Source organism: Sinocyclocheilus rhinocerous, unplaced genomic scaffold (genome assembly GCF_001515625.1).
Source record: "Sinocyclocheilus rhinocerous isolate Xijiao unplaced genomic scaffold, SAMN03320098_v1.1 scaffold3858, whole genome shotgun sequence".
NCBI classification, from domain to species: Eukaryota; Metazoa; Chordata; class Actinopteri; order Cypriniformes; family Cyprinidae; genus Sinocyclocheilus; species Sinocyclocheilus rhinocerous.
In genome coordinates, this window is record NW_015645585.1 from 49353 (window position 1) to 63425 (window position 14073).

The 14073-nt window shown below is 37.5% G+C and overlaps 1 protein-coding gene across 1 annotated transcript in view; it reads right to left on the minus strand.

The window, feature by feature from the left end:
* Window positions 1-110: 110 nt before the first annotated feature.
* LOC107706824 (cullin-9-like) overlaps window positions 111-14073 on the minus strand; it is a 27872-nt gene continuing 13909 nt past the window's right edge. Inside the window, exons 2-12 of the mRNA XM_016510655.1 lie at window positions 10980-11382; window positions 9345-9537; window positions 5637-5838; window positions 3108-3298; window positions 2830-3026; window positions 2356-2593; window positions 1537-1642; window positions 1232-1459; window positions 869-959; window positions 188-359; window positions 111-120 (exon numbers count right to left, since the gene is read on the minus strand). Coding sequence (XP_016366141.1) covers window positions 111-120; window positions 188-359; window positions 869-959; window positions 1232-1459; window positions 1537-1642; window positions 2356-2593; window positions 2830-3026; window positions 3108-3298; window positions 5637-5838; window positions 9345-9537; window positions 10980-11382 — 2031 coding nt within the window. The remainder of the gene's footprint in view (window positions 121-187; window positions 360-868; window positions 960-1231; window positions 1460-1536; window positions 1643-2355; window positions 2594-2829; window positions 3027-3107; window positions 3299-5636; window positions 5839-9344; window positions 9538-10979; window positions 11383-14073) is intronic.

Here is a 14073-nt window from a genome sequence, read left to right on the forward strand (position 1 = left end):
TGCTTGTGTGCTTACTGCTTAACTATGTCATGCATAAAAAAAAAAAAACTAATTTAGGGGATTTTTTGGTCCCTTTAGCTTTATTATGAGGCATTCATTTCCAGCACCGATTAGCTGTTGCTGTAATGATAATCTAGAGTTTATTTTAGCAGCATTCACTAAATAAAGAGTAGATAGGCCCGCATACCTGATGATCACCCCTTTATGCATGTAAATGTTGATAAAATGGGAGCCGGTACAGCCATTGGATTCCCAGTAGGTTTTGGGGTTTTTGTCTGTCAGCTTGTTAGCTCGATGGTGATTGGAGGAGACCTCCACCTTCTCCCAGCATTTGTCCTCTTTCAGTTCCACACTGGAGCCTGGAGAACATCACACTCAAATCAACGAAAACGTTTGGTAACTGTTAGTTATACCTAAACCTTTGCTAGTAACAAAGCACGGTTGTTCTTAAGCAAATATGTTCTTAAATGCATATTTTTAAATGAATATTTCACCCAAACATAAAATTTGATTATTACATTGTTAGTACATATAGTTCAAATTATTTAATTTTAGTAGGTACAAAAGGAGATATTTTTTTCCATACAACAATGTGGATGATGATTCTCACACAAAGCTATCTCATGATTTCAGAAAACTTTGAAGTCATGATGAAAGGGAAGTAGCTACAGATCTTTTCTTCCGCATTGTATCATACATCCGTGTTTAACGAATTATTGAACAACAAAATATGAAGGGCAGGTCTTGGTTCTATCCATCGGATGAAATAAATGAGACATAAGATTCAAATGAGTGAATAATGAATTTAACTTTGGGGTGAATTATTGCTTTAACAATTATACTTTTTACAAGTGTTTTATGAACATACCTTGGCACAAGTTCCGCAGGAACACATCAAAAAAAGGAATATTGATGGGCTGATGGCTGCGACGATGCTCTTCAATCTGACCAAGGACCATCTAAAGATACAGATATGGAGTGTGTAATTAAGTGAACATGTCTATTAATTATTCTGATCGTCTAACAAACCATTAAACCATTCTAGGTATGAACCATCCAATAAAACCTGCTTTGTTAAGCTCCACCTAAATGTTTATGTAAAAGACTTCTAAGGAACAAGTCTGTTCGAGGTCACGTGACCCAGAAACCAGCCTAATTATACAAGGCTTGTTCAGGCAACTCAGACTAGTTGATTTTGAAAATATTTATTTTTGAACAGGCCACCCTTTACCTGTATACATCCAGCCAGCACACTGGTGGTCATTTTCTTGTAGAGGCTGGCGTACTTCTCACAGTCGTTGATCAGGTCCCGCAGCTCTGTGACCATGAGCAAGCTGGTGCTGTGTTTGTCCACGGCTTTGATAAGAGCCTCTTTGGTGCCCAGCCGACACATCACAACAGCATAGTCTTTATTCAGAGATGCAAGTCGATATAAGAAGCGGATAAACTGCTGTACGACCTAAGTGGGGATAAAGAGGAATTAAATACTAGCATTATGAAACCATGACCTTCTAAAGCTAAATGAAGGGAAAGTACCTCTCTGTCACTGACAAAGGCCGTCATAGATGACAGGCAAGGCTCAATACTCTCATGCCACGGCAACAGATCCTCCTGGTAGTTATCCAAAAACTTGTTCAAAATCCTGTGGAGTATGAAATAGTAAATATATTATTAGCAAATAAAACAATATAATCAGTACAGTCACGAAATCAACAATACAATATTGAAATCAAGACTAAGTAGTTTGAAGAGTAAAAAAAAATTTAGTTTTCCAAGATGTCATTCCAAACTAGGGCTGCACTATATATCGTTTCAGCATCGATATCGAGATGTGCGCATCCGCGATAGTCACATCGAAGGACACTGGACGCGACAAAGCGACCGTTGCCAATCATTTGAATTTTGTGTCAGTACGTCATAAAGAGAACGAGGCATCAGTTTACTGTCGGGGATTTGTTGTGTTGCACCGCATCCAGTGTAGTCAGTCACACAGCATCACTGATTATAATGGGTTCTATTGTATTTTGTCACGTCGCGCCACTCGCGTCCGGTGTAGACACAGTGAGAGCCACGCAGATGCACGTGAACACTGAATTCTGTTCACTTCTGCGTCTATTTGTGCCTGAAATACTGTGCTGTATATATATATATATATATATATATATACACACGGTATATATATATATTTTCAAGGTACTTTGAGGTAGTTGCGCACAAATTGTTTTTTTTTTTTTTTACAACTCTTTGGATTTGAGGGTCAAATGTGTCCTAGACATGTTTTTGTGAGTACATCTACCTCAAAGTAGCTTGAAATAGCTGTTAACTATTTATTACCTAAATAAGTCAAGGGCTCACCTCAGGATGGACAGCTGTGCAGCCCGATCCGCTCTGTGCTGGTCCATGAGGCGGATGAGGTCCTGGAAGGTGTCTCTGCTGCGCGTTACCTCGCTTCTCTCTTCCTCCAGCTGGGAGGCGTCGTCACAGAGCAGCTGCTCCAGGGTCAGTATAACCTCTTTAGTGGCTGGCATTTCCTTCAGACTCACCACCAACATCTTCAGCTCTGTGTCCTTAAAGTCATGCTCATCTTGAGACTCTACAGAGGCGAACAGAGCTGCGTGTGACTTCAAATGAGGTACTAACACGTGTAATCCAAGTCAAGAATGAATGTGCATTGCTTTATTAACATACTGTTTATTACAGAAGTGCAGAAATCAGTGTGTTGGAGATGACTATATATTTTAGCCCAATGCCTTTACAAACGCAGGGCTTTTTAAAAGCACCTAAAAGAAGTTCAATTTGGCAAGCAGTTAAAATAACGCATGATGGTACCTTTTTTCTCCAGTTTGTGAACCATGGAGATGTGGTTGAGGGCGATAATAGCCAGCATGCTGTGTTGATTCTGAGCAGAAAGGCACTTCTTTAGCGTGGCACTGACATTGCAGGCGACTAGCTGCTCTGCCAGGCTCTTGTGGCTGGAAATCAGCATGATGATGACCAGCAGCCCGTTCCGCACGGACAAACCGCAACTGTTCAAACCACAGTAGAAAAATGAATGTGAATTCAGCAAACAAAGATGCTACATCTAAAGCAGACTTCAAGCTTCTTACCCTGCCGTGCTGAGCATGAGGTCAATGGCAGAAGGGATGGTACACAGGAGCCCTTTGGAGCCTTCAGGTGTAGCAGAGCCTATGCTCGCAAAAATCTCTAGCATCATCTGAGTGCCAGACTCAGAAAGGGGCAGACAGCCACCTACACTGCGAGGGTCATGTTTACTGGCACCTGTGATGACCTTCAGAGTCTGGAGAAAGCAATTCATTTTTATTTCAATAGCATCCTTCAAATGTACACTTGAAATGTACTGACAATATGATTTAAAAAAGGAATAGAATTGTAAAGAATTCAATAATTCTGGCCCCAATTCTAGTTAACAATACTTAACACATGGGTATCCTTAGGGACAATTTTGTCTTTTTTATTTATTTTTTTTTATAGAAAAACTGACTAAATCGTAGTTTATATTCAAACAGCATACGTTTTTTTCAGAAATGTGAATTTTTATTGGAATTTTAATATTTCACCCTCATTTGCTTTCATAAATCTATTTTACACTAGTAACAAAAAAACAGCTACACTCAGGACATTAAGGACAAAAACGTCCCCATTAAAACCACAATATTTAAAAGCAGGGTATGTGATTTTTCAAAAACACTTTAGAAAACTGATTCGGGCCGAATAGCAAAACAAACTTGTAGCCAATCAGCAATAAGGGGCGTGTCTACTCGTGATGTGGAGGAGAGAGCTTCTCCGTGCTATTTAAGCAAAAAGTGATTTACTCGCAATGTAAAGGATTGCTGCACAAAAAAAAAAAAAATGCATCAAAATTAAGGTTGTTGCTAATCATTGACATATTCAGGACTATAATAATCCAAATGCTTTGCATTTAGTATACAGAAAATAATCATTTTTTTGTGTGGCATTAAGTGCACAAACTGGCATTTAAAGGGTTAAAATCTTGAAAATTAATACATTTTTATAAGTTATGATCAGGACTGATGTTGATAAAAAGATCTATGCCAGTGAAAGCGGAAAAAATATAATATATATAATATTTTTATGACCATTTTAATGGACATTCTTGACCTCTAAGGACCTCATTGTAACTTTTTTAAATTGACGCACAGTGGTTAAAGTCCCCCTGTTGTGAAAATCAAGTTCATGTTGTTTATTTGTTTATGTGCTTTTTTTTAATTTGCTTTTAGACAAACCATGTGCCAATCCAGTAATCAACACCATTGCTGAGTATTTTCTCAAAACTGCAGTTTCCCCAAGTCCCAGAAATGCGGTTTGAAACAGCCCTCGGTTTGCTACGTCGCAAAATTCAATAACCAATCACGTCAAGGGATAGATTCCTATCATTAGCACATCCCTCTCTCCATTTATACAAACACTGCGCGCGTAGAGATCATAGCATAGAGATCGCATGCAAAATATACCAGCACAAAACCAAAAATAAAATAAAGCAAAAACCCATGAAGCCGTGGTTTAACGTGAATTTAGAACCGCTAACTTAAATAATAACCCACGGCAACAGTGTAAAAGTAGCCCGGAGTCAGACCCACCTCTCCCGCCGCATTGGCGTCCGCACTTCACACGCATTGTTCGCGGGCGCGAATTAAAGTGCCCCTATTATGCCATTTTTAAAGGGGTCATCGGATGCTCATTTTGCACAAGTTGATATGATTCTTTATTCGAGCCGGAGTCTGATGATGAAACGGTTGAACTAGCTGATCGACAAGAGACTGATTCGCAAGCACGACTGGAGCAAGACGTTTCTCAGTGGTAAGTGTCAAGTGTTAACAAGTTTGTGGTAATAAGACGTAATAAAACAAATTTACTCTCACAGCGTAGAGGATACAGCGTCTTCTCAACATGATGTTAACCACACGAAAATTTTAAATGTTTGTGGGCGGGCAAGTTGGCAATGTAGAATGTGGGCAGACATTATGCAAATGTGTTACTTCGTGACCTTTAAGAATCACAAACTTTGCTGCATTCGAGTCTTCAAGGCATGTTGAGGACACAACATCGTCAAGTAAGTAACTTTAACGAATGTTACAGTATCCACTGTAGTTGTCCGCTAGTAAAAAACAGTTTTATCCGTCATTATCCGTGAATCAGGAGACCATGGCTGGTGTGACTGAGTGGAGGCGGGGCTAATTTGCGTATTCATAGATCCGCGTATAGTAAATGAGGTAAGGGTGTAGAGTTACTATTAAAGCTATTTTAAGGCATGAAAAATTATTTTCACAAGAAAAAACATTTAAATATGTAATTTTGATGATCAAAGATGTGTTTTAAGGGATGACATGTTTGACTACAGGGGGACTTTAAGAAGTCAATTAACATGTCTTTTCTTATTGAGAGTCTAAATTTCTTTCTTTCTTCTTACTTTTTTAAACAGCAACCCTCATACTTGACCAAAAACAATTATGATGTTCATTAATGTTCTAATCACACTGATTCAGTAACTTTGGTTTTATATGACTGGATGAACAGTGAAATTCTGGACAGTAGAAACTCATAAACCTCATGCCCTTGAAGACATAAGAATTCAGTTCACAGAAATCCTCACTCACCGCCAGCGCAATCTGCTGCACCTGTATACAGGTAGTATACTCCTGCATGCAGCTCAGGATGGCTTTAACACCCCCCTCTGTGGCGAATGAGACCCTCCACTCGTATTTCAGCATTAGACTGCGGGTCAGCAGCAGCGCAGTGACAGCGTTCTGCTTGGGCTGACTGCCAATCATCTCCACCAACATCTTTAAGACTTTGTCACTGAAAAAGACAAGAAAGTTATTTTAAAACTATTTACAATACAAACTACAAATCATGTTCCTTTACGGTACTTTAGGGCTGCACAAAGTTTAAATGGTAGATCACGATTATTGACTAACATTTTTTTACATTTCATCAGAATTACTGCATTTAAACAAGCACAAATCAAGAGAACGCTAACTTGCATGGTTTGCTCACAGATTTAGTCAGCAAACAGCGCAAACAACCACATGAAAGAAAACGGACTGTCTGTGTTATACTTTTATTTGCACAGAATGTATCAATAGAGATCGCTAAATTCTAAACTACAAGTTTGCAGGCGTTTTCAGCTCATCAGTGCTTTTTCCATAATGTAGAGTGTCTATGCACTAGAGCTGTCAAAATGGCAGAAAAACTAAATTTGAATTTTGTACTTAAATATTATCAAAATTCGAATTATATTCGAATTTAAAATGCATAATTTCAGTTAGGGTGAAGAAAAGCTTTTGTTTTCTCTCCTGAGGCCACAAGAGGGCGCATCATTCAAAGCATAAGATAACATGACTATCTGCGGAAAAAAAGTGCATAATGTTTCAAATAATGTTTATAAACCAATTATAAATAAGTTGCTTAAACAACTATAAACAAAACAGCATCATGTATGTATGCATAGTTTAATACAAAGGGCGGAAAGCCAATCACACGGAGTACATTTTTCATTTAAAAACATGAGATGCAGTGGGATGGGTCTCGATATATGTCTCGATATATGTTTTTTTCAAAGTTAAACTTAAAGTTAAACGCATTAATTTTACATGGCTTTCTAAACATGCGGCTCTTTTGTGTGATGTGTGAACGGCTTGGATTCGGTTTTGATGTAAACAAAATCTTCTCCACATTGATGTTCTCTTTTTCCGCTATATTTTTAATGAACAACGGAGCAGCGCCGCATCTAGCGGCTTCAACTGGACAGGCCAACAAAAACATTATAATGCAATGACACCTACATCGTCATCGCATCTCGTGCGCCGCTGATAAGGCTGCCTCCTTAACGCACACCTAAAAGTCGAATGCAGCGTTTTTGCATTCGAATGTGGATTTTTATTTTAAATTCGACGAATATTCGAAATTCACATTTTCTTTTGACAGCCCTACTATGCACATAGTTTCCAGGTTAGGAAGATTAAGTAAACCACTGGGCAGATAATGCATTGATTTAAGAAAAAAAACTCTGATTGGGGGATTTAAACGATTGAAATGAGGCAACCATGAAAACTTGCGGAGGCTTGTTACCAATGCAAGATAATGCAAATGCCAAATTATAATTAAATGTTTCAGGATAAATAACCAGTGGATAAATAAAATCGTGATCACTATTAAAATACAATTCACCTTGCAGCCATATATATATTTTTTTTAATATAACCTAGTAATCATGTAACGGTTACATTTTATTTTAAGGTGTCCTTGTTACAGTGTAACTATACATTTCAGTACTGAGTAATATTATTTTAAATACATGTACTACTTACTATATGGTTAGGGTTTGGTTTAGGGTTACTTGCATGTAATTAAGCATAATTTATTGTTATTATAATAATAAGTACATGTAACGTGTAACAAAGACACCTTAAAATAAAGGGTTCCGCTTTATATTAAGTGGCCTTAGCTACTATGTACTTACATCAAAAATTAAGTACAATGTACTTATTGTGGTCATATTGTATTGCAAAACACATTTGCTGCTAATGAGGTGGGATACAGGTAAGGTTAGGGACAGGTTTGGTGGTATGGGTAGGTTTAAGGTTGGTTAAGGTGTAAGGGATGGGTCAACAGTGTAATTATACATGTAATTACGCAATAAGAGCATTGTACCAAATGATTAATTTAAAAGTACATAGTAGTTAAGGCCACTTAATATAAAGTGGGACCTAATAAAGGTTACCTCAGGTAACATTTACTTTTTATGGAACGTAATGTATTATGCATTGCATGTAGGCAAAGGCAACTCTTTTCACAGACTGTTTCTATAGTTATTAAAAGTGTAAATCTAGCAAAGGCTTTTTTTTTTTTAATTAAAGGGATAGTTCACCCAAAAATTTAAATTCTGTCATTAATTACCCTCATGTCGTTCCAAACCCGTAAGACCTCCGTTCATCTTCGGAACACAATTTAAGATATTTTTTTATGAATTCTGAGTGCTCTCTGTCCCTCCCATAGACAGCAATGTAATTACAATGATCAAGGTCCAGAAACGTAGCAAGGAGATCATTAAAATAATCCATGTGACCTCAGGGGTTCAACCGTAATTTTACAAAGCTACGAGAATACTTTTTGTACGCAAAGAAAACAAAAATAACGACTTCATTCAACAATTCGTCTCCTCCGCGTCACCGTAGCGCCATTTTGGAGAGTATCCACTGAATGTAAACAGCGTATGCTATTCTGTGTCAGCTGCGTCACGCTCTCAGCTGCTCTCAGAATTCATCAAAAATATTTTGTGTTCCGAAGATGAACGGAGGTCTTACGGGTTTAGAACGACATGAGGGTGAGTAATTAATGACAGAATTTTCATTTTTGGGTGAACTAACCCTTTAAATGCACATCTATAACACAATGTTGTGTGTTATATTACTTATAACTTCTGCTTCTAAAACCCCCAGAAATTTGGAAAGGGTCCATCGATAAACAGAGTGATCTACGAGTGGTATATGTTTTCTTAGCCCCTGTAATATTGATGTTTAAATTAAAGGGTTAGTTCACGCAAAAATTAAAATTAGCCCATGAATTACTCACCCTCAAGGCATCCTAGGTGTATATGACTTTCTTCTTTCAGACAAATCCAGTTGGAGTTATATAAAAAAATTGTCTTTGATCTTCCAAGCTGTTTAATGGCAGTCAGCGGGTGTTGCAGTTCATCAGTCCAAAAGAAGTGAAAGCTTTGCGCATGCGCCGCTCAGAAGTGACGAAAGTGGAAGCGCAGGGGAGAGATCAAAACAAAACAATGGTCATGAATTAGAAGTACAAAACGAGGATTTGTAAAGAAGAATGTCGGAGGATTTCGATATAAGCCAAAAGGAGACTTTGCTTCCTTTGCTCCTGTAAACAAACGAAGGTTTTCACGAGACTCACCGGCACATGCGCAACGCCGACATCTTATGTCATCTGCCCGGAGCTGCTTCCGTGTACAACTGTTGGCGCAAGCTAGATTAAAGTGATTATTACGTTATGAATATGGATATTTTTCTTACAAAAACGCATCGATTCGCTACAGGAGGCCTTTGTTCACCCCCCGGAGCCGTGTGAGGCACTTTTTATTATGTATGGATGCGCTTTATTTCACTTCCTTTGGACTTGAAAGAAGGAAGTCATATACGCCTAGGATGGCTTGAGGGTGAGTAAATAATGGGCTAATTTTCATTTTTTGGTGAACTAACCCTTTAAGCGTAATTCAGAAAGACATTCAATTGCAGTTATTGAAATCAACATAAGAAAACGCCGAGCTGAGAGTAGACAGTGAGTCTCACCGGATGGTTTGTGCAGAGTCTGATCTGAGGCTGCTTCTCTCCTGAGGTCCCTCCTCCTCCAGAATCTTACTGATGACCTTCATACCAGCCAGCTGCAGTCCTGAGTCTGAGCTGCTCTTCTTCATGATGTCCACCACCTCCCCCATCTTCTCTATGGAGCTCTTCTTACCCTGCACCTTCGGACTGTTGAACACTGCAGAGAACAGAAAACACTTGCTTAGAGGAAGAAATGTACATCTACTTGCTCTAAACACTTCACTGCTTTTATCGAATAAACAATTTTACAAGGAAACTGATGGCTCGATGAAATACATGTTGCTGGATGGATGTGGCCGTATTTTGTTCAGAGAATTTTACAACACTCAGAATAGCAATTAGCATGAAAAATTATCTTTAACTGGACATATACTACTCTTATTTAATTTTTTTTAAAGATTTGTCATGTCTGATAAATCATCTGCTAACCGTCTGCTGAATTTACACATGGAGGCACTATTCTTAGCACTGGTCAGGATGGATCTATCACAGTTTTTTTTTTTTATTATTAAATGCAACATTTTCTCACTGTGAAGTGTAAAGGCAGTTGCAAATGGTTAACTATATTTAAGGAAGACAGACTATTTTCAATTCAGTATGCAAATATAACTATGCAAATATCAGTCATCAAAGTAAATGGAAATCAAATCCTGAGAACTGAAATGCTGCCCAATGGACGATTGAAACACCCCATATGAAAAACACTTATTAGCTACATTACAAACAGTTATCAGCCAAAACCTTTTGCTGCCTAATGCTCAGAACACATTCTGTGAAATGCATCATTTCCTGTTGCAGAGGGGAAAAATCTAGTGCATCAATAATCATGTCATTCAGCAAAAGTCATGTTGGATAAAAGTATCTGTTAAATGAATGAATGCAAATGTACAAGTGCAAAATGTATACTTTTGAGTCTAAATTCTGATCAGATGAGTCACTGTAAAATAGCCAATATAACACCCTATGAAATCTTTTTAAATTTTTCCTAAAGTCGGTGTCATTTTTTCTTGACTCTGTTTTCTGATTTAATACAAATTTATCAAAATTGAACAATTCCTTTATTTTTTTTGGCAAACAAAGCACTGCACAACTACTGTTTAAATTAAAACGTGAACTAAAAATGATGTGAAAATTGCTTGAAAGTGTTTTAAACACCATGCACCATGTCGGATTATGTGCAGTAGACAAAACTATGCCACTCGTTCACACAGACATGCATATTTCATATTTAAATAGCAGTCTATGCAGTTTAATATTTACAGACAATAGTCCATATCGATCTGATTAAGTGTGCAGTCCTACTTCTGATTTATTCATCCTAAACTTTGCCAAATTCTGTACGATTCTGTATTATACTATAAATTCAATTTTTATGACTGGATTCCACAATTCTGCATGCAGTTTGTAGAAATCATACAGCTCTACCAATATAAATATGCACATCGGTGATGGCAATCAGCTGAACTCTGAACTCAGCCTAACAACACTCCTTTAAAGACAAGTTCTTGTTTGCTCAGAAAATATAGCATTATGAACAAAACAAGGAGTTCCACTAACAGTCACATCCACAGGAGAGCAATGTATAAAACAAAGGCTTGCCTTTCATCTTCTCCTCCAGGTCATCAGGATACTTTGTGTCATCTTCAGTGGGAAGTTCACTTTCTGTCTCGCTGCCCGTGTCTGCTGGGATCTCTTTCTTAGCTTTCTTGGACACAGAGCCCATGGTGCAGGAAGAGGCTGAGGAAGAGGACGATGCCGTAGCGGAGGACAACGATGAAGAAGATGAAGCTCCTTGGCCTCCGAGCGAGCTATCCATCAGCATTTCCTCATCCTCGAGGCTGGCACCTCCACAGTTCAGGTAGTGCTTGGTGAAAGTGTGGGAGCAGTGCAGGTCACCCAGACAAGACGCCTGCAAATTCTGTTTCAGGTAGTGGAGGACTTTCCGCGCCACTTCACTCGAGAGGGACAGCTGGATGAGAGTCGACTCATCAAGCTCTACCATCTGAAAGATACCAGGAGAGAGAGGAAAAGATAACATGAATAACCCCAAACAGGCTCGTTTAGTAGAGGGAATTAGTCATTGCCTAGTTCATTTGGAGCATGTAGATTGAAATTGCCAATGTGAGGAGATATATTCTTCATATTTTTTTTCTGTCAATGTCAAATATTAATACTGATATCTAAGTAACAGGGTGGCCAATGACCATAATAATACAATATACAGATAACACAAATAAATATTCCAAATAATTTATACTAGGGATGCACGATATTGGATTTTTGCCGATATCCAATATGCCGATATTTTTCAACTCATTTTGGCCGATAACGATATATTTCCTTTTGTTTGGAAACAACACCAAGTCTCGAAGCTTTGAAAATTATAAATAAACTATATATCAATCGCTGCATTTTTATCCCCAGAAAGATGCAGTGTTAACCCTAACATTTTATTTTAAGATTTAACATTTGTAGATGGTCTAAAGCAAAAGAGTTCTGAAATTTTCAAATTCTGAAAATATTTTAGAGCTTATGCTATTACTGTTTACTCTATCATACACCGAACGCGTCATTCTGTATGTGCTTTCACAGATTAAATGCAGCGATCCAAAACAGTGAATCTAATCATCATTCAGACAAAACTTTGCTTCAAGAATGAGCCACACTGCTGACGTGATCTAATCACTAGCACACCCTGAGCACATGTGAGTTAATGTATTCCTTTTATCGGCAAGACAGATCTGCATAATTTTTCATATCGGGCCGATGCCGATATTTACATTTAAATCCTCGATAAAACGATAAGAAGAGTTCGATAAATGTTCAATATAACGTTTATGCGCCAAAAGCGGAACGAAACAGCGCGACACATTTGAATCGCGCCACACGGACCATTTATCTGCTCGGACCAATGTTCAAAACGGCCGCGAGCTCTAAGCAGCGCTGTGAGATCCAGTGTGAAGCGCTTGAACTCAGTGATGAACACAACGTGTGGTTTTAACTGTTTAACATGATTTAAATGTATGCTACTATGGAAGACCAATGTTTAATTAAAAAAAAAAAAACGGTCAGAATAAATGTAACCATATAAAACTGAGGTTGCTACAATTTTTACAGATAAGAAATAAAGATATGACATTTATCGTGATAATTATCGATATCGACTGATATGAAAAAAAATATCGTGATAATTTTTTTGGCCATATCGCCCAGCCCTATTCTAGATTCATTACATGTAAAGAAAAACATTTCAAAAGTTTTTTTGTTTTAATTTTGATGATTAGAGCTTGACTCTGGACTTGATAAAACACAATAGAGCAACACCAGCAGACGTCACGGCACCCCAAATCATCACTGACTTCGGAAACTTCACACTGGAATTCAAGCAGCTTGGATCCTGTGTCTCTCCACTCTTCCTCCAGACTCCAGATCTCTATTTCCAAATGAAATGCAAAATTGACTTTTATCTGAAAAGAGGACTTTGGACCACTGAGCAACAGTCCAGTTCTTTTTCTCCTTAGCCCAGGTAAGATGCTTCTGACGTTGTTTCTGTTTCAGAAGTGGCTTGGTAGCCCTTTTCCTGAAGACGTGAGTGTGGTGACTCTTGATGCACTGACTCCAGTTTCAGTCCACTCCTTGTGAAGTTCTCCCAAGTGTTTGAATCGGCTTTGCTTGACAGTATTCTCAAGCTTGCGGTCATCCCTGTTGCTTGTGCACCTTTTACTACCTAATTTCTTCCTTCCGGTCAACTTTGCATTTAATATGCTTTGATACAGCACTCTGTGAACAGCCACCCCTTGACTTTCAGTAATGACCTTCTGTGACTTACCCTCTTTGTGGAGGGTGTCAATGATCGTCTTCTGGACCACTGCCAAGTCAGCGGTCTTCCTCATTATTGTGGTTTCGAAGAACAAGAGATACCTGGAATTTATACTGTAGGGATGATCATTTATTGAAACTCAAGAAACTCAAATCTAATATTTTGAGATACTGGATTTTTGACTTTCATGAGCTGTAAGCTCTAATCAATTAAATCAATTAAAACTAATGAATTTAGAATATATGAAAGTTTCACTTTTTGAAATAAGTTACAAAAAAAAAGAACTTTTTCACAATATTATAATTTTTGAGATGCACCTGTATATATTAATAACTTTTAGAATATAAATACTTTTATTCAGCAAAGGTGCATTAAAATATTCATAAGTGGCTGTAAATGTTTCTAATGTCACAAAAGATTTATATTTTTTATATTTCCTGTTCTTTTGAACTTTCTATTCATCAAATAAACCTAAAAGAAAAACTATCAGTTTCCACAGTTTCCACAAGCAGAAAAAACTGTTTTAACATAACAATTATCATTATTATTATTATTATTATCATTAATGTTTCTTGAGCAACAAATCAGCATATTAGAATGCTTTCTGAAAGATCATGTGAAACTGAAAACTGAAGTAATAATGATGAAAATTTTTCATTTGAAAAACTGTTCCTTTGAACTTTCCATTCATCAAATAAACCAGAAAAAAAATATCACCGTTTCCACAAAAATATTAAGCAGCAAAAACTGTTTTAACATTGATAATAAAAATGGTAACAATTTCTTTTAAGGGCCAATTCTCACAATTAACTAGTATCGTATTAGCATGCATATTACTAGCATATTGGCTGATTATTAGTACTTATAAAGCAC